Source organism: Saimiri boliviensis, chromosome 7, assembly GCF_048565385.1.
Source record: "Saimiri boliviensis isolate mSaiBol1 chromosome 7, mSaiBol1.pri, whole genome shotgun sequence".
In the NCBI taxonomy this organism is placed as follows: domain Eukaryota; kingdom Metazoa; phylum Chordata; class Mammalia; order Primates; family Cebidae; genus Saimiri; species Saimiri boliviensis.
The window spans coordinates 24,053,177-24,080,936 of NC_133455.1; the positions used below are offsets into that span (position 1 = coordinate 24,053,177).

Consider the following 27,760-nt stretch of genomic DNA (forward strand, 5'->3'; position numbering starts at 1 on the left):
AGGAAGGAGACTCGCTTGAACCCAGGAGGTAGAGGTTGTGGTGAGCTGTGCTCATACCACTACACTCCAGCCTGGGTGACAGGGCAAGACTCTGTCTCAAAAAGAGAAAAAAGGAATCACATGGATATATGGTCTTTTGTGCCTAGCTTATTTCCCTTAGCACAACAGATTCATCCATGTGGGAGCATGAATCAGTATTCTTTCTTTTGTTGAACAATATTCGAGCCCTTAGAACTGCTAACCTCTGAGAATGGCCTGAACTACACCGACCTCTGGTTTCCTAAATGGCTCATTTGTGGGTGGGTGGATGACAATGGTGGGGAACCCTCCCACCAGAGGGCAGCAAGGCAAACAAGCAGAGGGGCTCCTCCTGATGCAAACACCTTTCAAATGCCCCATGAAAGCAACAACCACAATAAAATAAACAACATGAGGCCAATGTGGAAGTAACAGAGATATTTTATACTAGCCTGGAATGGTGGAATGGTTTCCATTCTTTTCTTTTTTTTTTTTTTTTTTGACCGAGTCTTGCTCTGTCACCCAGGCTGGAGTACAGTGGCGTGATTTCAGCTCACTGCAACCTCTGCCTCTGGATTCAAGCAATTCCCCTGCCTCAGCCTCTCAAGTAGCTGGGACTACAGGTGCCTGCCACCATGCCCAGCTAACTTTTTGTATTTGAGTAGAGATGGGGTTTCACCATGTTGGCCAGGATGGTCTTGATCTCCTGACCTCATGATCCACCTCCCTTGGCCTCCTAAAGTGCTGTGATTATTGGCATAAGCCACCACGCCCAATTGCAGTCTTTTTTAAAAAAATGTTCACACATGCAACTATGATGAGACATTTCAGTACATTCTTCTTTTTTTTTTTTGGAGTGCAGTGGTACCATCTTGGCTCATTGCAACCTCTACCTCCCAGGTTCAAGCAATTCTCCCACCTCAGCCTCCTGACTAGCTGAGATTACAGGCACCTGCCACCACACCCAGCTAATTTTTGTATTTTTAGTAGAGACAGGGTTTCACCATGTTGGCCAGGCTGGTCTCAAACTCCCGACCTCAAGTGATCCACCCACTTAGGCCTCCCAAAGTTCTGGGATTATAGGCGTGAGCTACCATGCCCAGGCTCACGACATTCTTTAAAAATATTATAACGACGACGAGAACACATGGACACAGGGAGGGGAGCATCACACACTGGGGTCTGTGGGGGGGAACTAGGGGAGGGACAGTGAGGGGTGGGGAGTTGGGGAGGGATAACACGGGGAGAAATGCCAGATATAGGTGATGGGGAGGAAGGCAGCAAACCACACTGCCATGTGTGTACCTATGCAACAGTCTTACATGTTCTTCATATGTACCCCAAAACCTAAAATGCAATAAAATACATATATATATATATAATTTTAAAAAGACTATATATATATATATATATATATATATATATATATATATATATATGTATATTTACATGTAGCTCCAAGAGTATCACCTACAAAATCCAGAGGTGGAAAATCAAAGCTGCAAACCAGTGAAAAACAAAGATAAAAGTTTCAATTTCCTCTAATGATGTCAGCCAGTTTACTTTTTGGATAATGCTCACTCCATTTGCATCAACTGCTCACTCCTATTCGGAATCTTGAGATTTAGACAATGAGGCCTAAGGAATGTTGGTGTGCATTCAAACAATTGCTGCTTTGAGTACACGATGGGATTCTGCAGATGAGGCTCGAAAGGAAACCCTTGGCCCCTGATATCTTGGGCTATAAATGGGTCTCACGGAGTTCAACTTGATCAAAGGCCAGCTATGGAGCCGGACCCGGAGCCGGCCCAGCATGCCCATCCTGGTGGGGCGGGGCTGGGTGGGGGCGCACATACCTGCTGGCTGGGGAACTGGCACAGCACCGAGGTGATGTTGCTGGCGTACTGGGCCATCACCCTGCGGACCGACTTCTCCACGGGGGCGGGGATGCGGCCAGCCACGCTGGTCATGATCTCCTGCAGCTCCAGCAGCGGCAGTGATGGGTGCCGGAGGGTCATCATGAGCTTCTGCACCCACTCCTTCAGCTGCAGCGGGGACCACAGCGTCAGCCTCCAGCCCTACTTGGGTATGGGCACCACCACCCCCAACAGGGCGCCCAACACAGCTCAACCCATCCTGGCCCCATGCACTCAACTGGCTAGAGATCTAGACCCAGCTGCCTCTGGGGCAGGCAAGAGTGGAATGGCCCCCTGACCACAAGGGGACACCCAGTTTTCCCACCTAGGAAGACCTTGTCTCCCCTCTCTGTGCATCAGAAAGCCAGCATGGCGGAGGGATCAAACATAAGTTCATGTGATCAAGTGATGTTTATAGGACACTTGCTTAGTGCCAGATGGTATTCTAGGACCTTTCTTTACATGTTCTCATTGGATCCCTAAAAACAACCCTACAAAGGAGATCTAAAGATTTTGCCTGTTTTGCAGTTGAGGTAACTGAAACACAGAGAGGTTAGTTAAGTTACCCAAAGTCACTCAGCTAGTAAGAAGCAAAGCCAGGAGACAAACCCAGGCTATTCAGCTCCTGAGACTCTGAACTCAGCTCCCAGGAGGCAGAGGTTGCAGTGAGCCAAGATTGCAGCATTGCACTCCAGCTTGGGCGACAGAGTAAAACTGTCTCAAAAAAAAAAAAAAGAACTGACTTGAGAGTTTTCCCCTCCACAATCTGATCAGAGCTTCTCCATCCAGGCCCCCACAGCCCAGGACTAAGGGCAGCGTTCTGACTGCACTCCCCAAGTTAAATTACTTGATTTCTCATCTGTCTCATAAGCAAGTGTGTGAGCCTGCAGGGAATGGGTGGCCAGACCCTGCAGCATTCATCCAGTACAGGAATTGTGTGCTGAAAGGAATCACAGCTGCCCTGTGCTGTTTCTGGGGTGTCTCAGTAGCCAATGCTGATGGTCTCTGGATGACAATGACAATGGGGGTCACCCTAGGGAAGTTTCAGAGTGAACTGATGTATAAACTTTAAAGCATCCCAACTAAGAAAAGCTGCAATTACTGTGGGGCATAATGGCTCATGCCTGTAATCTCAACACTTTGGAAGGCCAAGAGGTGGGAGGATCACTTGAGCCCAGGAGTTCGAGACCAGCCTGGACAACATGGCGAGACCACATCTCTACAAAAAATTAGCTGGGTGTGGTGGCAGGCGCCTGTAATCCCAGCTCCTCGGGAGGCTGAAGTGGAACTTCAGGAGGTGGAGGCTGCAGTGAGCAACGTTTCCACCACTGCACTCCAGCCTGGGAGACAGAGCAAGACCCTGTCTCAAAAAAAAAAAAAAAAAAGGTGCAATGATGGCAATAATCAGCAGGCGGCAGAGCATGGGGGTTAAGGGCACAGAGTCAGGGTCGTGATGGCCACAGTTCAGATCTCATCTTTGCCTCTTCAAGTATGAAGCAATCGCTCAGTCTCTGTGTACCTCGGTTGCCTCAATTGTAAATGGGAATAAGAGTTCCTACCTTATCGGTTGCTGGGAAGATGAAATGATTGAACTTTTATGTAGGTAGAAGGTGACTCACGGTATGTACTTGCTAAGGGTTGGCAGTTATTACCATCACCACCATCGTGATGACTGGCTCTCCTGAGATGGACCCTGATGCAGCACACAGTGTGACGGCTAATCACTGTTACGAGCATCACCGGCCTTTCAAGGAGGTCTGCAAATCGGAGGACTTCTTGTTTCTCTACTGAGTGAGCAGATGAGACCCAGCAAGGGTGAATAACGAACAGAGGTGTGTTTCAAACGAGGTACCTTCTCTGTCATCTCCTCAAGGGGGATGACCCCCACTGACTCCTCCCTTAACACCCTCCTGGAGTATTCTCAGTCTTGAGCTGAACCACCACAAGCCTAGTCTACCATCAAGAAGGAAACATCAGGCCAATGTTTATAATCGAATTGAAGACTTCCCTGAGAATAGGTCCTTTATAAAAATAACAGAGAGGCTGAGCACGGTGGCTCAAGCCTGTAATCCCAGCACTTTGGGAAGCCCAGGTGGGTGGATCACTTGAGCCCAGGAGTTCAAGACCAGCCTGGGGAGCACAGCGAAACCCCATCTCTACAAAAATACCAAAAATTAGACAGGAGCAGTGGTGCGCACCTGTAGTCACAGCTACTCGTGAGGCTAAGGTGGGAGGATCGCTTGGGCCCAGGAGGTCGAGGCTGTAGTGAGCCATGATCACTTCAGCCTGGGAGACAGAGTGAGACCTTGTCTCTAAAAATAAAAAAATAAAAATAAAAACAACTGAGGACCAACCATTTTCTCATTTCTTACTCAATAATGACCCCTGCTGTCATGGGGTAGGCCTTTGACTGCTGATTTACATGCTTGCGCTCAGAGGTGACTTTACCTTTATGCTAAAAATGGGCTCTGGCAGGCAGAAGCCACTCATGATGTTGGTGAGGTTTTCCAGGACGTTGTGGAAGACCTGGTGCAGTTTCTCTCCGAGGATGGGCAACGTCTGCTGGGCGGGGAGTTCTCCCGTGAACGGTTCAGCCTGATGAGACACAACAAGAATGACAGGTCAGGAAAACTCCAGGAATCCCAAACGGGATCGGACAGAATGCGAGGCGAAGCAGACCGGCCGGCTTCCACAAGCAGTGAGGACGAGGCCTGAGGAGAAGGTCATGTACTGGAAAGTTAGAATGGCCAAACTCACACCCCAGTGTAGGTTTTCCAAACCATTCCTTTTGCATATGGCCCAGTACACAGTTTTGGAGTGCCCCAAACAGTTCTGGAGCGGGGATGAGATATGTTTTTCTATGTGTGTTTTGCTTTATAATCAACACCTCTCTCTATGTTCTCTATTTATTTTCATTCTGTATTGAATCCCAAGGTTAAACACCTTACAGTAGGATGAAAACTGATGAACATCTCACATTAATGCACCTGGTTTTTGTAAATCACAAAAATTCAGTCTTAGGTAAACATATGGGAAAATAAGAAGCTCCCTCGCGGGCAATACAGACTTAATGTGCTCATCTGTCTACTCATTCATTCTACAAATATCTACAGTGCATGGGGCATGGTGCTGGGATGTGCTGCTCTCCCAGTAGACAACACTCCACTTCCTGCCCACCCCCACCCCTCCACCCACACCCATCCCCACCCCTGGCCCAGCAGGTTCTTCTCCCTCTTTAAGAGCTGACTTGGCTAGGCATGGTGGCTCAATGACTATAATCCCAGCACTTTGGGAGTCCGAGGCAGGAGGATCAGCTGAAGTCAAGAGTTCAAGACCAGCCTGGCCAACACAGTGAAACCCCATCTGTGCTAAAAATATGCCAAAAAAATTAAGCCAGTCATTGTGGCACGTGCCTGTAATGCGAGCTACTCTGGAGGCTGAGGCAGGAGAATCACTTGAACCTGGGAGGCGGAGGTTGCAGTGAGACGAGATTGCACCATTGCACTCCAGCCTGGGCGACGAAGTGAAACTCTGTCTCAGAGAAACAGAGCCAACTTGAAGGTTTTCCCCTGAACAATCTGATCATGGCTTCTCCATCCAGGCCCCGACAGCCCAGGGCCAAGGGCAGCATTCTGACTGCACTCCCCAAGTTAAATTACTTGCTCATCCAGTCTGTCTCACAAGCATGTACGTGAGCCTGCAGGGAACGGGTGGCCGGCCCCTGCCGCATTCACCCAGCACAGGAAATGTGTGCTGAAAGGAGTCACAGTGCAGGTACCCAGACCTGCCCACTGATCCAAAAAGGCCCAGTCTATTACTAGCTTTAGGAACTCTCTAAAGAGACTAATGATGCCAGGCAGGGTGGCTCACTCCTGTAATCCCAGCACTTCGGGAGGCCGAGGTGGGTGGGTCACTTGAGGCCAGACCAGCCTGGCCAACATGGTGAAACCCCATCTCTACTAAAAATACAAAAATTTGCCACGCATGGTGGCATGAACCTGTAGTCCCAGCTACCAGCTACCAGGGAGTCTGAGGCAGGAGAATTGCTTGAACCTTGCAGTAAGCCAAGGTTGTGCCACTGTATCCAGCCTGGGTGACAGAGTGAGACTCTGTCTAAAAAAAAAAAAAGAGAGAGAGAGAGAGACTAATGAAAAGAATGTGAACAACAGTCATTTGCAGCAACATGAATGGAACTGGAGGATATTACATTCAGTGAAATAAGCTGTGCACAGAAAGACAGATTTAGCATGTTCTCAGTCATTTGTGGGAGCTGAAAATTAAAACAAATGAACTCACAGAGACAGAATGTAGAATGGTAGCTGCTAAGGGCTGGAAAGGGTATTGGGGAGGGTGGCAGTGGGGAGGGTTAACGGGTACAAAAGTACAGTTAGGTAGAATGAGTAAGATGTAGTATTGAGGTCAGGCGCGGTGGCTCACGCCTGCAATCCCAGCACTTTGGGAGGCTGAGGTGGGTGGATCACCTGAGGTCAGGAGTTTGAGATCAGCCTGGCCAACATAGTGAAATCTGTCTCTATTAAAAATATAAAAATTAGCCAGGCATTGTGGCGGATGCCTGTGATCCCCGCTACTCGGAAGACTGAGACACGAGAATCACTTGAACCCTGGAGGTGGAGGTGGAGGTGAGCCAAGATCATGCCACTGCATTCCCTCCCGGTCAGCAAGAGTGAAATTCCAACTCACCAACTCAATAAATTCATCCAACCTCAAAAAAAAAAAAAAAAAAAAAAAAAAAAAAAAAAAAAAAAAGATAGCACAACAGGATGACTACAGTCAATTAAAATCTACTGTGTATTTTAAAATAACCAAAAGAGTAGAATTGGAATGTTCCTAGTGCAAAGAAACAGTAAATGCTTGAGGTGACAGATACACCAATCACCCTGATTTGATTATTAGACTGTATGCGTAGATCAAAAGATCATATGTAGCCACAAATATGTACACCTACTATGTACCCATAGTTACGCATTTTTTAAAAAAGGAAACAAACACAACTAATAGAATACTCTGGAGAAAAGGGACAATGTGACATTTTTAAATGCTTTTTTTACTGGACAGATGCACTAATTATTTTAGAGTTTTGCTTAGGAGGGTGTAAACATCCATTCACTCATTTATCAAGACTTGTTATTTCTGAGCACCCACTATGCTCCAAACACCGTGCTAAGCCCCAAGATCACAAGAGTGAACATCAAAAGTAGTTCTTGACCTCAGAGACTCATCGTGTAATGACAGAGCTCAGCCAACGCTGAAAACTTAACAGCAATCTAAACTGGAGGTTCCCCCCAGGAGCCTGAGCTCAGGGTCACATGACAGACTCTGGACACCCTCTAGTGGTCCTCAGGACAGGGTGACGTCCCCAGCACCCACACTGCTGTACGTCCATCCAACAACAAAGGTTTACAGAGGACCTCCGACGTACCAAGCCCTGTGTTTGGCACTGGGGACCCAGCAGTGAGCAGGGAAGCCAAAAAGCCCTGTTCTCATGGTGTTTCTAGTCTCCCGGAGGCCAAATAATAAACCAACAGGACAATCAGTGCAATCGTCTCTGTGAGGTGCGGTGCGTGTCGGTGCACGGGCACAAGTGAGCACAGTTTTCTAAAGGGCGGTAGAAAGAGACATGACAACTATATGCAATGTGCTAACCTGGATGGGATCCTGGGCATTACGTAAAAAGTGAGGAAATCGTACACTCACATTCATAGTTGCCTAATTTACAGCAGCCAAAAGGTAAAAACAATCCAAGTGTCCATCACTGGATGAGTGGACCAACAAAATGTGGTCTACTCACACAAGGGAATATTATGCAGCCTTAAAAAGAAGTGAAACTCTCACACATGCTGTAACATGAATGAAACTTGGGGACATTATGCTAAATGAAACAAGCCAGTCATAAAAGGAGAGATACTATATAGATTCTGCTTTTATGAGGTACCAAGAGGAGTTGAATTAATAGAGACAGAAGGTAGAATCATGGTTGGCAGGGGCTGGAGGGAGGAGGGAATCAGGAGTTATTATTTAGTGAGTGTGAAGTTTCAGTCTTGCAAGTGCTCGAGATGGATGGTGGTGATGGTTGCCCGGCAATGTGAATGTACTTAATACTGTGAATAGTACACTGAAAAATGGTTACGATGGTAAATTTTATGTTATCTATATTTAACCATAATTTTTTTTTTGAGACAGTCTGGCTCTGTAGCCCAGGCTGGAGTGCACTGGCACAATCTCGGCTTGCTGCAACCTCTGCCTCCTGAATAGCTGGGATTATAGGCATGCGCCACCATGCCCAGCTAATTTTTGCATTTTTAGTAAAGATGGGGTTTGACCATGTTGGCCAGGCTGGTCTTGAATGCCTGATCTTGTGATATGCCCACCTTGGTCTCCCAAAGTGCTCGGATTACAGGTGTGAGCTACTGTGCCTGGCCCATAATTTTTTAAAAATAAACTAAGGAAATCTGAGTAAACAATAATGTACCAATACTGGTCCGTAAAATGTGACAACTGAACCATACTATTGCAGTAATAGTTCAACTTAAAACTTAATTATTATTCTTAAACAATAATACCTAATATAGCAATATTGCTTCACTAAATGTGACAAATGGACCATGTTGTTGCAATAATACTTTAATTAATAATACTAAATTGATAACAATAGTAATTAATTGAGGCCAGGTGCAGTGGCTCATGCCTGTAATCCCAGCACTTTGGGAGGCTGAGGTGGGTGGATCACCTGAGGTCAGGAGTTTGAGACCAGCCTGGCCAACATGGTGAAACCCCGTCTCTACTAAAAATACAAAAATCAGCTGGGTGTGGCACATACCTATAATCCCCAGCTACTAGGGAGGCTGAGGCAGAAGAATCACTTGAACCTTGAGACAGAGGTTGCAGTGAGCTGAGATCACACCACAGCACTCCAGCCTGGGTGACACATCACATTATACAATATAATATTATATAAATATTATATTAATATATTATATAAAATTAATATTAAAATATTCATAATGATTAAATTGATGACAGGGAAACTGGCTACAGAGAATATGGGATCTCTCTGTACTATTTACATAACTGTTCTGTAAATCTAAAACTGTACTAAAAATTTAAGTCTATTGAAAAGAAAAGGTGGTCAGTGGCCAAGAATGCCCTCATTGAGGGGGAAGACATTGGAATAAAATCTCCCAGGAGTGGAGAGAGTGATCTCTGCAAATGTCTGGAGGCAGGTCCTTCACAGCAGAGAGGACAGCCCCCAGGAGGGAGGGGTCCAGTGTATTCAATTAAGTGACAGGGAGAGAGACAGAGGAGGAAGGCAGAGAAGAAAGCAGGGAACAGCTCATTTGGGGTCTGGTAGGTCACTGGCAGAACCTGGGTTTTCCTCTCAGCAGGACGGAGAGCCACAGAGAGGGATGTGAGAGAAGCAGGGTGCAGCTTTCTCGTGTTTTTGCACCATCAGGGTGGCTGCTCCAAAGAGCTCTGTCTGCAGGTGGAGGCAGGAGGAGAGCTACGAGCCTTGAGTCTACCGGTCCCACTGAACCAGCGGGGCCTGCGAGCACACCTGCACCAGCCAGAGCACTTGGGCTGTGGAGCCACGTACCGGGTGAACTTTAGAAGGGTCATCAAGCTCCAGCCTGGCCACCACGCAGCCTGCTTCCAGCACGGCCCCTGGACGCTTGATGTACTTCACCCGGCCACTTTCCTGCACATTCAGGGTCATGATCATCTTCATCACCTATTTCATAAAAAAAAGAAATAGCACAGAGTCCACCAGGATTCACACCCAGAGCCACCTAGAACTCATGCTGCCAGGGCAGGGACTGCGTTATTTAAACAGAATGACTCCCTGGGCGGTGTTCAGGCAGAAGGGACAGGGAGAAGTGACCTTTACTGGAAGCCTGCTATGTGCCAGGCAAGTGCTGTTCAATCTGTAAAGCCAGCCAAGGAGGTGTTTATGATGCCCATTTTACAGATATGGAAACTGATGTTTATTTCCAAAGAGAGGTCTTCTCTCTCTCAGAAATACTGTTAAATCATATTACATAGAGTGATGCATACACACATTCCTAATATGTACTGTGTAAATCAAACATTTTGTGAATGGTTCCGTTTATTAAAGGCACGTAGAAAACTCTCAGGGAACACTCTGTGAAATGAAGAATCCGCTCACAGTACACTAATCAGCCATTTTAATTTGCCTCTCTGAGTGTCTGGATACGTGGATGGCGTAAGCTTTGTCACCATGGTGTCGGCTGCACAGCCAGGGCTGTGCCGTCTCTCTCGCTTGGCAGTTCACAGCTTGGGCGCCCAAGTCAGCCAGGCCTGGGCTGGTATCCCAGGACCGCCACTCAGTACCTCTGTGATCTTCAGAAAGTGGCTCCCCTCCTTGAGCCTCAGTTTCCCCAATTATAAAATGAGGAATAATGACAGTTTCACTTGTGAGGGCTCTTATAAGGATTAAATGAGATGCAGACGCTGCCATGCAGCAGGTCAACACACAGTAGCTACTATTATTGCTGTATTTTCATTGCTATTATTACTGTTATTTTCTGGCTTTGTGTGACCTCCAGCGAGTTTCTTAGCCTGCCTGGCCCCGGCTTTTTCATAAAATGGGGATCACACTGTGCCCATCTCATATAGTTGCCGGGAAGGTTAAAAAATAAAGATCAGCAAAATACTTAAAACAGCACCTGCCACACGGTTAGGGCTTTGCAAGTGTTGACGTAACACCTTTCAATCATTGCTGTGGTTAATATCTAATATTTAATCATTGATTGATAATAATTGTTATTTTTCAATCAATTCTTGACTGGGTGCAGTGGCTCATGCCTGCAATTTCGCACTTTGGGAGGCTGAAGCAGGCGGATCATCTGAGTTCAGGTGTTTGAGACCAGCTTGGGCAACATGACGAAACCCCATCTCTACCAAAAATACAAAAAATTAGCCCGGCATGGTGGTACGCGCCTGTACTCCCAGCTACTCGGGAGGCTGAGGCGGGAGGATCACTTGAGCCTGGGAGTCGGAGTTTGCAGTGAGCTGAGATCACACCACTGTACTCCAGCCTGGGTGACAGACTGAGACTGCCAAGAAAAAAAAAAACAGGGAAACTGATTTACAGAACAGTTATGTAAACAGTACAGAGAGTTCCCATATTCTCTGTACCCAGCTTCCCTGTTGTTAAGCTTCCTACTCATTCCTGGGAGATGTGCATTTTTGAAGTTTTTTTTTTTTTTTTTTTTAAATACATCAGAGGATTTGGGCTGAACTCCACAGACTGATTCTCTTAGGAATTTGCAGACCATGGCCAAGTGGAGAGGTAGGCCTGTTTGTTCAGACATGGGATCATTCCAGAGGCATGGGGTTTGGGGATTCAGGATTCCCCTCAGCCGGCTCTGCCGTCACCTCCATCTCAGCATAGCTGTTCCCAGCCTCCACATGGCCCCCGTCCTCCACCGTGTACTGTGTCAGCTTCCCAGCCGAGGGAGATCTCAGGACTGTAGGGTCGTTCTCCTTCTCAAACACACACGTCTTATTGCCGATGGTAATTCGGTAACTGGGAGAGAGGAGTGGGGTAGAGAAGCTGATGAGGACTATCAACCCAGCACGCTCTAGTCCAGCTTTCAATACGATTTCGCCCTTCCTAAAGGCTATCACGAGTGCCACTCTCTGCATTCCCGAAGGGTGGCATCTGACAGTTATCTCAGAGATGGTGAGAGTGAGGTGGGTGAACAAAAGGCCGTGATGTTTTCTTTGGGAGGCCAAGGTGGAAGCGTTGCTTGAGGCCAGGAGTTCAAGACAATCCTGAGACCCCATCTCTCCAAAAAAAAATTTTTTTTTTAATTAGCTGGGTGTGGTAGCACCTGCCAGTATTCCCAGCTACTCAGAAGGCTAAGACGGGAGAATCCTTTGAGCCCAGGAGTTCAAGGCTATCGTGAGCTATAATTACTCTGTCACCCAGGCTGAAGTGCAGTGGTGCAATCATGGTTCACTGCAGCCTCCACCTCCCTGGGGTCAGGTGATTCTCCTATCACAACCCCGATTTGCTGAGACTACAGGCACGTGCCACCACACTTGGCTAATAATTATATTTTATAGAGATGGGGTTTTACCATGTTGCCCAGGTTAGTCTCAAAGTTTCGGACTCCTCAAGTGATCAGGGCCTCACTCTCACCCAGGCTGGGTGATGGAGTGAGATCCTGCCTAAAATAAAATAAAACAAAGGATGTCATTTTTTTTTTGGCTGAAAGCTAGTTCCTTTTACTGACATACTTCCAACAGCGCCTGACACAGAAGAATCAATCAGTAGATATGATTCCATAAATATTTACTGACTCAAAATCTTAACCTTTGAACTGGGGAGAGTGGAGCCTATAATAATCTTGAATACTCTTGACAGATAGAACATGGGTTAAAAAAGAGATAACAGGCAGGGTGTGGTGGCTTATGCCTGCAATCCCAGCACTCTGGGAGGCCAAGGCTGGCCGACTGCTTGAGTCCAGGTCTGGTCCAGCCTGGGCAACATGGCAAAATCCTGTCTCTACAAAAAATATAAAAATTAGCCAGGCGTCAGGGCACGTGCCTGTTGTCCCAGCAATTTGGGGCTGAGGTGGGAGGATCATCTCTGAGCCTAGGGAGGTCAAAGCTGCAGTGAGTCATTGTCCTGCCACTGCACTCCAGCATGGATGACAGAGCAAGACCCTGTCTCAAAAAACAAAAGCAAAAAAAAGGAGATAGCAAAACATTACTGTGGCATAAACCTAGTCTTCCTTCTTCCAAAACACTGAGGATTGAGAAGCAAGTCTCCACTCTCTAACTGGAGCTTTGCAGACACCCCTCCCCTTTCCTCTCCTTGGCCAGGGTATGTTTCATTGTGTGACCTGGGTGTGATTGGACACACTGGAGGCGGAGCGTCTTTGGGGTGTATCTCAGTATCTCACAAGCTCCTCTCAGAGAGCTCCCAGAGCATCGTGTGTGTTACCTGTCAGGTACATGACAGCCTGTCCTGCCACTATCTGTTTGTTCAATGTGTCATCTTCCCCAAAGGGTTGGAAGCTCCACGAGTCGCACCCAAAATGCTCTCCCAACACCAGCACAGTGCCTAGTATGGAGGAGCTCAGTAGGTCACTGCCGCACTAACTGGGTGGATGCTGCAGCTCAGATGCACAGGTAGCAGGCACCTCGTCACATACTTCGCAGGCCACACAGAGCAGGGAGTCATGTCCCGTTCAGCTCTGAATCCCCCCAGGTTACTAGAAAAGCACCTCCTAGGATGCTCCCCTCAACATCTACCAGTTGCAAAGAATTCCAACCAAGAGATGAGCTTACCTGCACAACCCCAGAATTTACCTGAGAGGCACCTTCTCTAAGACCCTCAGACCTGCACACAGGCCAGCACTGTGTTTTCCACGCCTAGGATGGAGAGCTGTGCATGCCCAGCCCACAGCGGGACTCACACCCCCACGCACCTGTCCACCTCTTCCTTCATGTAGGTGGTGTAGCTGTTCCCATTGTAGGACATCAGGAGCCCCCCATCGTTCAGCCGGTGGGCGTCGATCTCAATGTGGCAGCCATTCATGATAAGAACAAACATGGTCGGAGACTGCCGGGCCACCTGTGGGGACAGGCCCCTCGTCACCATCTGGGTTCAGAATGTGCTCCCAGAGCACCGTTTGGCCCCGCTAACAACAAACAAGAGCTGGCTGTCCACTGCAGAGGACCAAGATGAACATCCCTGCCTATGGGACCCAGCCCTCACAATCCCTGACAAGGGAGCAGCTGCTGATGGGCCTGGGGGAGGCCTGGAGTCAGCGAGCCACCTGTGGGTAGGCTAATGGCCGCCGTCAAGCCATCTCGCCAACTATGTGCCCTCTCAGGCTAGAGTCTGCCTTCTGATTCCTGTCTCCAGCTCTCATTCTGGTGAGGTAGCCCTGAAGACTCCACCAGCAGCCAGGTGCAATGGACTAAATGTTTGTGTCCCTGCAAAATTCGTAAGTTGAAATCCCAACCCCCAGTGTGATAGCGTTAGGAAGTAGAGCCTTTGGGAGGTGATCAGATCATGAGGGCGGGGCCCTCGTAAAAGAGATTGGTGCCCTTATAAAAGATGTCTTGTAGAGCTCCTTGGACCCTTTCTGACATCTAAGGACATAGTGAAAGGGCAGCATCTATGAAAGGAAAGGTGGGTCCTCAATAGACACCAAATCTGCCAGTATCTTGATATTGACCTTCCCAGCCTATAGAATTGTGAGATATACAGTCTGTGGTTTAGAAGCCACTCAGTCTTTGGTATTTTGTGACAGTAGCCCAAATGGACTAAGACACCTGAAGAGGGACTAGGGCTCTGCTCCCCAGACCCAGCTCTCCCTAGCAGCACACAAGAGCTTTGGGACACACAAGAGAGACACACAGCCAAGCCCTGGCCCAGCACTACACCTCCCTCCAGGAAGAGCACCTGCCCCATCCACTACTTAGTTCAGTTCTCTCTCAGAAAACACACACCCTAAAGGGCCTTCAACCTATAAAATGCACATGTTATGACACACAGTAGCAAGAAATAGAGGAATGTGTATTGCAACATTATTTATGATAACAATAAAAATTAGAACCAAACTAGCAAGCCAGCAACCCTACAACGGAACACTCTAGATCTGCCCTGCCCAATATGGTGCGCCTAGACACACACAGCTATTTAAATTGATCAAAATTAAACAAAATGTAAAATTCAGCTCCTCAGTCACACTTGCCACTTTCAAGTGTTCAGTTGCCACATGCAGCATGTTGGACATAGTAGATAGGGAACATTCCCATCACTACTGCAAGGTCAGGGAGACAGTGTTACAGACATGAGTTTCAACTCATGTTAATAACATCGAAAACTTTATTAATAACATCATCGTGTCAGAGCTATAAAACTGTATTTGCACCATGATCTCAAATTTTTAAAATTAACACAAAAGAAAAAAATATAGAACAAAGATTTGCGAAAATGTTCACCAGGGCTGGGTGCGGTGTCTCACGCCTATAATCCCGGCACTTTGGGAGGCCGAGGCAGGTGGGTCACAAGGTCAGGAGCTCGAGGCCAGCCTGACCAACATGGTGAAACCCCATCTCTACTAAAAATAACAAAAATTAGCCAAGCGTGGTGGTGCACACCTATAATCCCAGCTACTCAGGAGGCGGAGGCAGAAGAACCGCTTGAACCCGGGAGGCAGAGGTTGCAGTGAGCCAAGATTGTACCACTGCACTCCAGCTTGGGTGACAGAGCAAGACTTTCTCTCAAAAAAATGAAAAAAATTTTCATCATGATTACCTCTAAGCATTAGCACACGATGGATTTATTTTCCTGATTCTTTATGGTTGCTTGAAATTTTGGAATTCTCTACGATGTGCATGTGTGACATTTAAAATCAAGTTGGGGGCAGCCAGGTCCCCAAAAGTAGCTAAGAGGCATTAGGGACAAAGGAGGATGATTTTGAAAGCATACCCTGATTAATGACACACAGGTTCAGTTGAACTAAAGCCCCCACATCTCCCAAGTTGTGAGTTCTGCTCGTGCTCCTCATTGTTAAATAGAAAGTATTAATTAAAGAAGACAAAAATTCTGTCTCAGAAGCAGACTCAAACTCTGTCCTCTTCCCCTCCCTACAGTGTGAGGCTGGGGAGTGCCAGGCAGGCCTGGACTTAGAGGGGACACAGCCTCCTGCCACTGCACTGGAACCCGGGGCACTGAGGCTGCAGCTGGCTCACCCCAAGGACCCTGGGCCCAGAGCACCACGGCTGGGACACCAAGCCTCAGCCCCTTCCTGTGCATCTCAGAACATTCTCTAAACTCTGTTGAATTGACCTTGGATGGCCCATGAAGGGCAACTAGACACTTCCAACAGAGGAGAGCAACCAGGGTAAGCTCCAGGGACTCCAGTAGCAAACCGGAGAAGACGCCAGAAATCCACACGTGGTGCAGAGACACGGAACAAAACCAGCCTCATAGGCCCTGGAAACAGACCCAGGTCTGCTATGCTGCCTCAGCAAAGGCCCTGCTCACATTCTACAGGGGGCTGAATAATACCCTCCAAAATTCATGGCCGTACTGGAACCTCGGAATGTGACCTTATTTGGAATGGGATCTTTGCAGATGTAATTGAGATGAAATCATACTGAATTGGGGTGAGCACTAAATCCAATGTGACTGGTGTTCTTACAAGAGAGGAGACACAGAGACACATTCATGGAAGACAATATGAACACACACCACACATACCACACACACACACACACACACACACACACACACACACACACACACACAGAGGCAGAGGCTAGGCGGTGGCTCATGCCTGTAATCCCAGCACTTTGCAAGGCCAAGGTGGGTAGATCACTTGAACTCAGGAGTTCAAGACCAGCCTAGGCAACATGGTGAAATCCCATTTCTACTAAAAATACAAAAAGTAGCTGGGCATGATGGCATATGCCTATAATCCCAGCTACTCAGGAGACTGAGGCAGGAGAATTGCTAGAACCTGGGAGATGGAGGTTGCGGTGAGCTGAGATCGCACCACTGCACTCCAGTCTGGGCGACAGAGTGAGACTCCATTTGAAAAAAAAAAAAAGAAGACAGAGACAGAGGCTGGGGCAAGGCATCCACAAGCCAAAAAACACCAGGGACTGCCAACACCACCAAAGCTGGGGGAGCTCAGAGCAGATCCTGCCCTAGCGCCTTCAGAGAGACTATGGCCTGTCAATACCTTGATTTCAGACTTGGCCTCCAGAACTGAGACAGAATAAATTTCTATTGGTTTAAACCAGTTCGTGGCACCTTGTCACCACAGCCACAGGAAACTTACCCATGCTCCATCGTGCCCTCTGCGGACTGCATAGCCCTACATGTTTTAAAAATCAAAGTGTTTAGGCGTCAAGGTCACGGACTTCATGGGGATTCCCGAGGAACACAAGTGCTGAAACCCAAGCATGAGCAAAACCACTCCAGGGATGGTTCATGGAAGAAAGAAAGCCCCTGAAGCTTGCAGATTGCCGGAGACATCAGAGAGGCACAGGGGCATTTACCTTGAGAATGTACTTAACACCTCCATAAATTAATTCCACATCTACAATGTTCAGTAGTGAATCTGCTGGGAGGACCTGGCCCCTGAAAGAAAAGACAGGGCTGTGGTCAGCCTTGGGAGGGACTGAGAACTCCACAGCCATCCCTTGTGTTTAAAAAAATTACACAGCTCTCTGCATCAGCAGACCTGACTGCGCTAAAAATGCCAAGCCTGGGCTGGGCGCAGTGGCTCATGCCTGTAATCTCTGCACCTTGGAAGGCCTAGGTGGGCACATCACTTGAGGCCACGGGTTCGAGCCCAGCCTGGCCAATACGGCAAAACCCCATCTCTACTAAAAATACAAAAATTAGCCAGGTGTGTGGCATGTGCCTGTCGCCCCAGCTACTTCAGAGGCTGAGGCACAAGAAGCACTTGAACCTGGGAGGTAGAGGTGGCACTGAGCCGAGATCACGCCATTGCACCCCAGCCTGGGCAACAGAGCGAGACTGTGTCTCAAAAAAAAAAAAAAAAAAGCTAAGTCTGATTAAAAGATATGCACAGAACCTGAATCATCCCAAGGAGCCTGACATTTCTCAGAACGTAAGGAATTGGTGCTTGCTGAAGGATTTGAAATCTTAAAAAGGCTTTTCAGGAGCAAAATCCATAACGGTCTCTCAGAAAAATTTCACATTTAAGATCCTGCCTCCTGCTTATATGAGAAAGCAGAGCAGGGACCATGATTCTACTACCGTTCAAAAGCATAACCAAGCACTAAAAACATTTCTCACTGGGCGCAGTGGCTCATGCCTATAATAGCAGCACTTTGGGAGTTGGGTTGAGAGGATCACTTGAGGCCATGAGTTTAAGACCAGCCTGGGGGGCAACATAGTGAGATCCCATGTATACAAAAAATTTTTAAAACTGGCCAGGCATGATGGCATGCACCGGTGGTTCCAATGACTTGGGAGGCTGAGATGGGCAGGTCACTGGAGCCCAGGAAGTCGAGGCTGCACTGAGCTGTAATCACACCACTAGACTCTAGCGTGGGTGACAGAGCAAGACTGTCTCAAAAAAAAAAAAAAAAGTTTCTCCTTCTATTTTCTTTTTGATAGTTTCATCTGCCTTTCACAGCAGTTCTCAACTGGGGGTGATTCTGTTCCTAACCCTGGGACATTGGACAGTGTCTGGAGATGTATTTGATTGTCATTACTCAGACGGAAGGGCTGCTCCCGGCATTTAGTGGGTAGAGGCCCAGAATGCTGTACAATCCTGCGATGCACAGGACAGGCTCCCACAACAAAAAACAATCCAGCCCAAAATGTTAATGGTGTTGAGGCTGAGAAACTCTGGCCAAGCCTAGCAGAGATCACCTGCTGCTTTCCATCCTGGTCCATTTCAAGATAACCCTCTGATTCAGGTGATGGTCTGGGAATGAACCCATCTGTAGAGATAACCTTTCAGCCACTTTGCTTCCTGAATCCACCTCCTTGAACTCAGAACTCCTCCCTATTATGATGTACCTTACACAAGTCAGCATGGATCCGTACACAATGGTCTATACGCTGACTGCCGCCCTGGCCTTGAGAATCCCATCCCTGATCCACGGCCTCATTGAGGGTGGCCTCGGTTTATCCACAGAGGAATTTCCCAGAGGCAAGACCAGAGGAGAGACTCACCAATTGCCTGGTGGCTAACTGGCCACACAAATAAAAGAGACATGTTCTGCCTCCTAAGCCACTAACAAGTACCGTAAAAGGGGAAGGGAACTGCCACGGGCCCTACCTTTCCAGGGAGTGTAAGAAATCTGTCATGCATGTCCTGAACATCCCATCGGCCACGTTCAAGGCCCCGCATACCACCCCGAGCATGATATCCGGCTTCTCGGCCTAGGAAAGAACGCACTTCAGTATCCTCAGGAAGCTGAGGTCTTGGCCATCCACAGGGGAGACACAGAGAGCTCGCTCCCCAACCTGCACTTTCTCGGCGATGAGGTAGTCCAACCACCCAGTGTCAATGTCGTTGTTCTGGAAGCTCTCGGTCTCCAGGAGGTTAATGAGGTATTCCACGGTGGTCCTAAAGTCGCCCCGGATGGACAGTTCCTTCAAAGCCACCACCATGTTCCTTGAAGGAAAAGGCACACGGATTGTTTTCCAATTTCATGCATACATCAACAGTTCCTGCAATTGCGTGGTTCAGAGAACTAGAAAAGCACAGGAATGCCAGGTGCGGTGGCTCAAGCCTGTAATCCCAGCACTTTGGGAGGCCGAGGCAGGTGGATCATGAGGTCAAGAGATCGAGACCATCCTGGTCAACATGGTGAAACCCCGTCTCTACTAAAAATACAAAAGATTAGCTGGGCATGGTGGCGTGTGCCTGTAATCCCAGCTACTCAGGAGGCTGAGGCAGGAGAATTGCCTGAACACAGGAGGCGGAGGTTGCGGTGAGCCAAGATCACGTCACTGCACTCCAGTCTGGGTAACAAGAGCGAAACTCCGTCTCAGAAAAAAAAAAGAAAGAAAGAAAGAAAGAAAAGCACAGGAGTGGCCAGGCACGGTGGCTCATGCCTGTAATCCCAGCACTTTGGGAGGCTGAGGTAGGTGGACCACCTGAGGTCAGGAGTTTAAGGCCAGCCTGAGCAACATGGCAAAACCCCACCTCTACCAAAAATATAAAAATTAGCTGGGCATGGTGGCACATGGGTAATCGCAGCTACTCAGGAGTCTGAGGCAGGAAAATTGCTTGTACCTGGAAGGCAGAAGGTGCAGTGAGCTGAGATCAAGCCACTGCACTCCAGCCTGTATGACAGAGTGAGGCTCTGTCTCCAAAATAAAAATTAAAAAAAAAGCAAAGCACAGGAGCTAAGAGAGGGCTCTGACTGACACAGCCAGCATATTGATGCAGAGCCATAGTTTACCGGCTGGGTAATCTTGGCCAAGTGACTTGAGTGCTCTGTGCCTCAGTTTCCTCATATGGAAAATTTAGCCCTGACTTCATGAGGGTGTTTGAGAATTGAAATGATCAATCCAAGTAATGCACATGGTCATTGATCAAAAATGTCAAAACTATGAGCGTGATTAGTTATCATTGTTGTAATTATTGACTATAATAGTCAATGATTAGTAGAGAGAGAACTGGCCGGGCATGGTGGTCCATGCCTGTAATCCCAGTTACAGGGAAGAAGAGAGGGAGTGAGGAAGGAAAGAAGGGAGGGAGAAAGAGAGGGAGGGAAGAAAGGAGATACTGACGAAATGGCCTCTTCACGGTTCTCTCCCCAGGAGAAGCAGTGCCCAAACTGGGAATCCGCAAACTCGTGCAGGCCTCCGGCAGCGGCCACGCTGAAGTAGCCCCACACGTTCTTGCTGCTGCGGAAATTCAGTTCCTGGACAGTCCCAGAGCTCGGCTTAAAGCCCTGGAGTCCAGACAGAAAATGCAAAATGGAAGAAGTCATTACTCCAGATATATTTTCATCAGAATTCAGTCCTGGGAAAACCCAAGAGCCCCTACACTAACCAAAAGCTTAGAGTAGTCAAGAAAATACTGCTATCTCTTGTTACAGGTATGGGTGGATCGATTCATGGGTGTACCCATGTGAGCACCTCAATGCCTACAATTCTTATTTTGTTAATTGTGAAAAAATATCCAATTTGGGCCAGTCACGGTGGCTCATGTCTGTGATCCCAGCACTCTGGGAGGCAGAAACAGGAGGATCACTGGAGCCCAGGAGTTCAAAACCAGCCAGAGTAACATCTCTACAGACCCCCATCTCTACAAAAAATTTTTTTAAAAAATAGCCAGGTGTGGTGGCGCACGCCTATAGTCCCAGCTACTTGTGGGGCTGAAGCAGGAGGCTTGCTTGAGCCCAGGAGACTAGGCTGCAGTGAGGCATGACTGCGCCACTGTACTCCAGCCTGGGTGACAGACAAGACCCTGTCTGAATCGATAAATAAATAAAATAAGCAAGTTGGGATAGAGATGGCAGTGCAGGTGTTAAATTAAATGGGTGAATGTTGATGATTGTTGGAGCTGGGTGAAGGGACATTCTGACTCTACATGCTTGACATTTTAAAAATAAAAAGTTTAAATAAAAGTGAAGACAGGTTAGATTTCCCATTCCAGATAATGAAAACCTCTGCAGGTGAAGAAATCCAGGGCATCCCAGGCAGGGTTCTTGCTGCTGGGAAGAGGCTATTTCACTGAAATTTCCTTCCTTTCTTCTCTCCTTCCTTCCTCCTTCCCTCGTTCCTTTCCTCCCTCCCTCTCTCCCTTCTTCCTTCCTCACTTCCCCTTGCCTTCTTTCCTTTCCTCCTCCTTCCTCTCTCCCTTGCTCCATTCCCCTCTTCCTCACCCCATCAGCCAGGCCGCTGTCAACACACCTGATCCCCTCTGGGGGGGACAGCTCGTCTCCCTCAGAGTACAGTTTTGGTAAGAGTGGGTGGACGTGGCACCTGTCACTGGGCTTGGGGCTCCTGAACTAAGGGATGAGTTTTTGGGGAGAAGTATGTAGAGGTGGGAGGTGGAGCGGCCCAAATGCCTGGGCTGTGGTCATACCTGGTCCTCCACCCTCCCAGCAACCTGGCAACAAGCCATTATCCCTCCAAAAATTCCCCTTTTGCTTGTCCACCAGATTTGGTGTTTGGTTCACAGCCAAGAACCCCAAACAAATACAGCTACCTGAGCTTAAAATTATTTCATTAAAAGGGGTGGAGGTGTACCCTCTCTTACCCCCAGATTCCTGAATGCAATAATTAAGCAATTACGTTGTAGTAGATTGATGAGTTCTGTGACTATCAACAGTCAGTATATGCATGTAAACTGTAAGGGATGCCAGTTGGTTTGTTTTTTAAGACCCAAGTTAAGACCAAGTCACAAAGGGACTCTCTACAATGAGCCAGACTTTATACTGCGGGAAAAAGCACATGGGGCCGGAAATCCAAGGACTAGGGCTCTAAACCTGGCTGCTTGTCCCAAGATGGGCATGGCTTTTGGAGTCCACTGACAGGCCTCAGCAGGTCCCAGGCGGGAGACAGGGAGCAAGTTAGCCCAGGCTCCTTGCCTGTAACGTGGGGTGACAATGTCCAGCAGCAGTAGCATCCTGTAAGTGATACTGAGACACGGGAAGGCTCGGCCCAGAGACTGGCAATAATCCAAAAATCCAATAAATCTGGGGGCAGTGGCTCAAGCCCATAATCCCAGCACTTTGGGAGGCTGCAGTGGGCAGATCACTCGAGTCAGGAGTTCGAGACCACCCTGGCCAACATGGTGAAACGCTATCTCTTCTAACAATACAAAAATTAGGCCGGGCGTGGTGGCCCACACCTGTAATCCAAGCACTTTGGAGGCCAAGGCGGGCGGATCACCTGAGGTCGGGAGTTCAAGACCAGCCTGACCAACATGGTGAAACCTCGTCTTTAAAAAAAAAAAAATTAGCCGGGCATGGTGGTGGGTGCCTATAATCCCAGCTACTTGAGAGGCTGAGGCAGGAGAATAGCTCGAACCCGGGAGGCGGAGGTTACAGTGAGCCAAGATCACAACACTGCACTCCAGCCTGGGTGACAGACTAAGACTCCATCTCAAAAATAAAAATAAAAATAAATAAAAATCTAATAAATCCAATGATCCAATAAAACATAGCATGTCCCTTCCTGTGCCTCAGTTTCCCCATTTGTAAACTGAGATGCCTGGATAGCATGTGGGTGTCTCTTCCCAGCCTTACAGGGTCCCCTACAGGCTGGAAGATCTGAGATGGCAGAAACACAGGGGCCCCCATGACTTGCCTCATCTGGGTTTTCGCTGGTGATTCTGGCAGCAATGACGTGGCCTCGGGCGAGGGGAGGGTTTGAGGGGGTTTCGAAAGAAATGGGAGTCACTCCCCATGGTGACTCTCCGTATAGAAGCCGGATGTCCTTCAGCCGGTGCAGAGGCACGCCCATGGCGATCTAAAATCAAGAGATCCAACCCACAGACTGTCAGTCCTACCAGAACACGGCCCCAAACACCAGGCACAGTGGCAGATGCAACAGAGGAAGGGGTTCAGTCAATGATTTAGGATATATGGGCACTACTCTATAGACAACATGGTACTCTACTGTGGCCAGAGAGGCAAAGAAAGAAAAGAAAAAAAGCCGTAAGCATGAACTTTTCACAGTGGAGCAAATAGCACAGCTGGGAAAAGAAAAAATATTTATGAAACAACATCACACAAGAAAATACACTCATCACGTAAAAGCGCTAGACTTTTAGAGCTAGGGAAGGTGAGAAAACAGTGTTGGCTGCAGACTTAAAAGAGGTTTTTGCAAAGGGCACTCGAGGGAGAAACTGGACATGAAGAATGGGTAAAAGGTAGACAATTATGGAACCAGCTTAACCAAATGATCAAATTAATATCTGGTGCCTCATGATGGGATGTATTAAGGACACAACACCTGTGTCATATTCTGCCAAAATGCGTAGCAGGAATCGAACCAGGAAGAAACAATCAGAGAAATCCAGAGTGAGGGACATTCTGCCTGAACTCAAGAAGGCCAGTGTCCACGCCTGTAATCCCAGCACTTTGGAAGGCCGAGGCAGGCAGATCGCTTGAGCCTAGGAGTTGGAGACCAGCCTGAGCAACATAATGAGACTCCATCTCTTCAGAAAAAAAATTTTAAAAAATTAGCTGGGCATGGTGACTTGCACCTGTGGTCCCAGCATGAGGTGGGAAGATCACTTGAGCCTGGGAGGTTGAAGCTATAGCAAGCTGTGATTGCACCACCGCATCCAGCCTGGGCAACAGAGCGGATTGCACTGCTGCACTCCATCTCAAAAAAAAAAAAAAATTTAATGCTAATATCAAGGATGAAAAAAGATTATGGAATGCTTTCAGATTAAAGAGACATGAAAATAAAATGGAATGTGTCACCCTGGGTTGGCTCTCGGATTTAGGGGACAAACAAAAAACAGCCATAAAGAGGCATTATTAGAACAACAGGAAAAATATTTAACGTGAATGGTACATATTAGATACAGATGTGGTATCGATGCTCTGTTTTCAAGTGTCATAATGGCACTAGGATATTGGACCAGAATGCTCTTGTTCTAGGAGGTCCTTAGACTAAAGTATTCGGAGGCGTATGTTACAAAGGTTCACTCAAACCATTGCTCAAAAGATTCAGCCCATGGCCCGCCACGGTGGCTCATGCCTGTAATCCCAGCACTTTGGGAGACTGAGGTGGGCAGATCAGTTGAGGTCAGGTCGAGACCGGCCTAGCCAACATGGTGAAACCCCGTCTCTACTAAAAATACAAAAATTAGCTGGGCATGGTGGTGTGCACCTATAATCCCAGCTACTTGGGAGGCTGAGGCAGGAGAATCGCTTGAACCCTGGAGGCGGAGGTTGCAGTGAGCTGAGGTCATGCCACTGTACTCCAGCCTGGGTGAGAGAGTGAGACTCTGTCTCAAAAAAAAAAAGTGAGCACCCCAAAATTAGACAGATAGAGGAGAGACAAAGCAAATGTGGCGGCTGATAGATCTACATGCAGGGTGTATGGGTGTCAATTGAATCATTCTTGCAACTGTTTTGAAATCTGTCAAACTCAAAAAATAGAGAAAAAATTTTTTAATTCTGCTGACTATCCATCTGACAAGGGATTATTAACCAGAATACATAAGAAACTCAAGGATGAGCATGGTGACTCAAGCCTGTAACCCCAGCACTATTTGAGGTGGGAAGATTGCTTGAGCCCAAGAGTTTGAGACCAGCCTAGAGAACATAGCGAGCCCTTATCTCTACAAAAAAATTTTAAAAGTTAGCTGGGCTTGGTGGTGCACACCTGTAGCCCCAGCTACTCAGGAGGCTGATGTGGAAGAATCACTTGAGCCCAGGAGCTCAAGACTGCAGTGAGGCATGATAGCGCCACTGCACTCCTGCCTGGGCAACAGAGCAAGGCCCTGTCTCAAAAACAAAAGAGGCTAAAACGACTCAGCAGAAAGAAAGTCTAATGAATCCAATTAAAAATAGACAAAAGATCTGAATAGACGTTTCCCAAAAGAAGACATCCGAATGGCAAACAGGCATATGAAAGGCCCTCAACACCACTGATCATCAGAGAAATGCAAATCAAAACTACAACAAGGCATCGTCTCACTCCAGTTAAAATGGCTTTTCTCCAAAAGACAGGCAATAAGAAATGCTAGCGAGGATGTGGAGAAAAGGGTGCCCTTGGACACTGCTGGTGGGACTGAAAATTCGTACAACCACTATGGAGGACAATGTAGAACTACCATACAATCCAGCGATCCTACTGTGAGGTATATATTCCAAAGGAAGGAAATCAGTATATGGAAGAGATAGTGGTACTCTCATGTTTATTGTGACACTATTCACAATAGCCAAGATTTGGAATCAACCTAAATGTCCATCAACAGACGATTCGATAAAGAAAATCTGGTACAGGCTAGGTGCAGTGGGTCACGCCTGTAATCCCAACACTTTGGGAGGCTGAGGTGGGTGGATCATCTGAGCTCAGGAGTTTGAAACTGACCTGGCCAATATGGTGAAACCCCATCTCTACTAAAAATGCAAAAATTAGCTGGGCGTGGTGGTGTACACCTGTAATCCCGACTGCCAGGGAGGCTGAAGCAGGATAACTGCTAGAACCTGGGAGGTGGGGGTTGCAGTGACCCAAAGTCATACCACTGCACTCCAGCCTGGGCGACAGAGCAAGACTCAATCTCAAAAAAAAAAAAGAAAAGAAAAGAAAGAAAAGGTGGTATGTACATACACACAATGGTGTACTATTCAGCCATAAAAGATCGCGACCATCATTTGCAACGACATGGATGGAACTGTAGAACATTATGTCAGTGAAAAGAGCCAGGCACAGAAAAACAAACTTTGCATGTTCTCACTCATCTGTGGGAGCAAAAAAATTCAAACAATGGAACTCACAGAGACAGAGAATAAAATGTTTCAGAGGCTGGAAAGGAAGAGGTAGGAGCATGGAAAGAAAGGATGGTTAATGGGAGCAAACCGGGAGTGATGAATAGAATGAATATCGCTTCGTATTTGATATAGTACAACAGGGTGACCACAGTCAACAATAATTTATTGTACATTTTAAAATTAACTAAAAGAGTATAACTGGAATGTTCACAACACCGTAACACAAAGAAAGGACCAATGCTGGAGGGGATGGATACCCATTTACCCTGATGTGATGATTACCCTTGCATGCCTGTATCAAAATATCTCTTGTACTCTATAAATACATATACTTACTATATAGCCACAAAAAATAAAAATAAAAGAAATTTAGCGTTCCCTTTAATCCAAAAGTTTATAACTCTGGGTCACATATTCTTAACAGGGGTGATATTGCCTCTGAAGAGACAAGTATTTGTTCTTGGGAATGACACAAATCTCACTCTTTTTATGAATAAAGCACAGCTATATCTACAATATCCAAACAGATATGTGGTATATCTGTGATATTAAAATTTCACAAGACAGGGGATTAGGATATAGATGTGTTCACGGGCTGCTTGCAGGAAGTGGTAATGATAAAAAGGTTAAGACACATTTCTCTTGGTCTGTGAATAGGTATCAGGGGTCCATGAACACCACGAAATCGTACAAAAGATATTTTCGGCCGGCGTGGTGGCTCAAGCCTCTAATTCCATCATTTTGGGAGGCTGAGGCAGGCAGATCACCTGAGGTTGGGAGTTGGAGACCAGTCTGATCAACATGGAGAAACCCTGTCTCTACAGAAAAATACAAAATTAGCTGGGCGTGATGGTGCGTGCCTGTAATCCCAGCTACTCGGGAGGCTGAGGCAGGAGAATAGCTTGAACCCTGGAGGCAGAGGTTGCAATGAGCCAAGATCATCTCATTGCACTCCAGCCCGGGCAACAAGAGCAAAACTCCATCTCAAAAAAAAAAAAAAAAAAAAATGTATTTTCCCAGGGAGAACTGTAGCTTTTACAGGTTTCTCAAAGCGCTCTTTGGCTAGTCATTCCCCTAGGCCAGCCAGCCGAGAGACGGCAGAGATGTCCCAGGGCCCCAAGCCAGTTTTCTCACCTGTAGCTGGGCGGCCGGCAGATTGACATCAGCGATCATTTCTGTGCAGGGATGTTCCACCTGTAAGCGAGGATTCAGCTCCAAGAAGTGGAAGCTGCCGTCCTGGCTGTAGAGGTATTCCACTGTCCCTGCACTCACGTAGCCCACGGTCTTGGCCAGGCGGACTGCACACTGTGAAGAAACAGCAAGAGGCCAAGGGAGTTCCAGAGGTCTCCTTGGGGAACTGTAAATGATGACTATCAGTTCCTTCACCAAATGCAGACTGAACACCTGCTACGTGTAAAATATTTTAGGACTGGCCAGGCGTGGTGGCTCATGCCTGTCACCCTAGTGATTAAGGAGGCCAAGGTGGGATGATCACTTGGGGCCAGGAGTTCAAGACCAGCCGAGGCAACATAGCAAGATTCTGTCTCTACAAAAAAAAAAATTTTTTTATTAGCGGGACATGGTGACATGTGTCTGTAGTCCCAGCTACTCGGGAGGCTGAGGTGGGAGGATCACTTAAGCCCAGGAGTTAGAGGCTGTGGTAAACTCTGATTGCACCACTGCACTCCAGCCTGGGCAACACAGTGAGATGCTCTCAAAAATGAAAAGAAGAAAAGAGATGGGGAGGGGAGGGCAAAGGAGGGGTAGGAAGGGGAGGGGGGAGGGGAGGGGAGAGAAAATAAATATTCGGGGACTTCAGAGATCAGCTAATCCAATAGACCTATGTGATGCTGAAATCA

The 27,760-nt window shown here is 47.5% G+C and overlaps 1 protein-coding gene across 8 annotated transcripts in view; it reads right to left on the reverse strand.

Annotated features, from left to right (window-relative positions):
* The window catches only part of ACACB (acetyl-CoA carboxylase beta), a 157,158-nt gene that overhangs the window by 62,334 nt on the left and 67,064 nt on the right, over positions 1-27,760 (reverse strand). For 6 of the 8 annotated variants that reach the window (XM_039471839.2, XM_074402267.1, XM_039471840.2 and 3 more), the window contains 11 exons: positions 27,036-27,206; positions 22,756-22,917; positions 20,227-20,390; positions 18,952-19,102; positions 18,764-18,867; positions 17,004-17,085; positions 13,412-13,557; positions 11,349-11,499; positions 9,547-9,681; positions 4,383-4,529; positions 1,875-2,063 (listed from right to left, as the gene is read on the reverse strand). In XM_039471839.2, coding sequence (XP_039327773.2) covers positions 1,875-2,063; positions 4,383-4,529; positions 9,547-9,681; positions 11,349-11,499; positions 13,412-13,557; positions 17,004-17,085; positions 18,764-18,867; positions 18,952-19,102; positions 20,227-20,390; positions 22,756-22,917; positions 27,036-27,206 — 1,602 coding nt within the window. Of the gene's footprint in view, positions 1-1,874; positions 2,064-2,130; positions 2,649-4,382; positions 4,530-9,546; positions 9,682-11,348; positions 11,500-13,411; positions 13,558-17,003; positions 17,086-18,763; positions 18,868-18,951; positions 19,103-20,226; positions 20,391-22,755; positions 22,918-27,035; positions 27,207-27,760 lie in introns of those variants that run through there. The other 2 variants (XM_074402272.1, XM_074402268.1) reach the window with 2 other exon arrangements.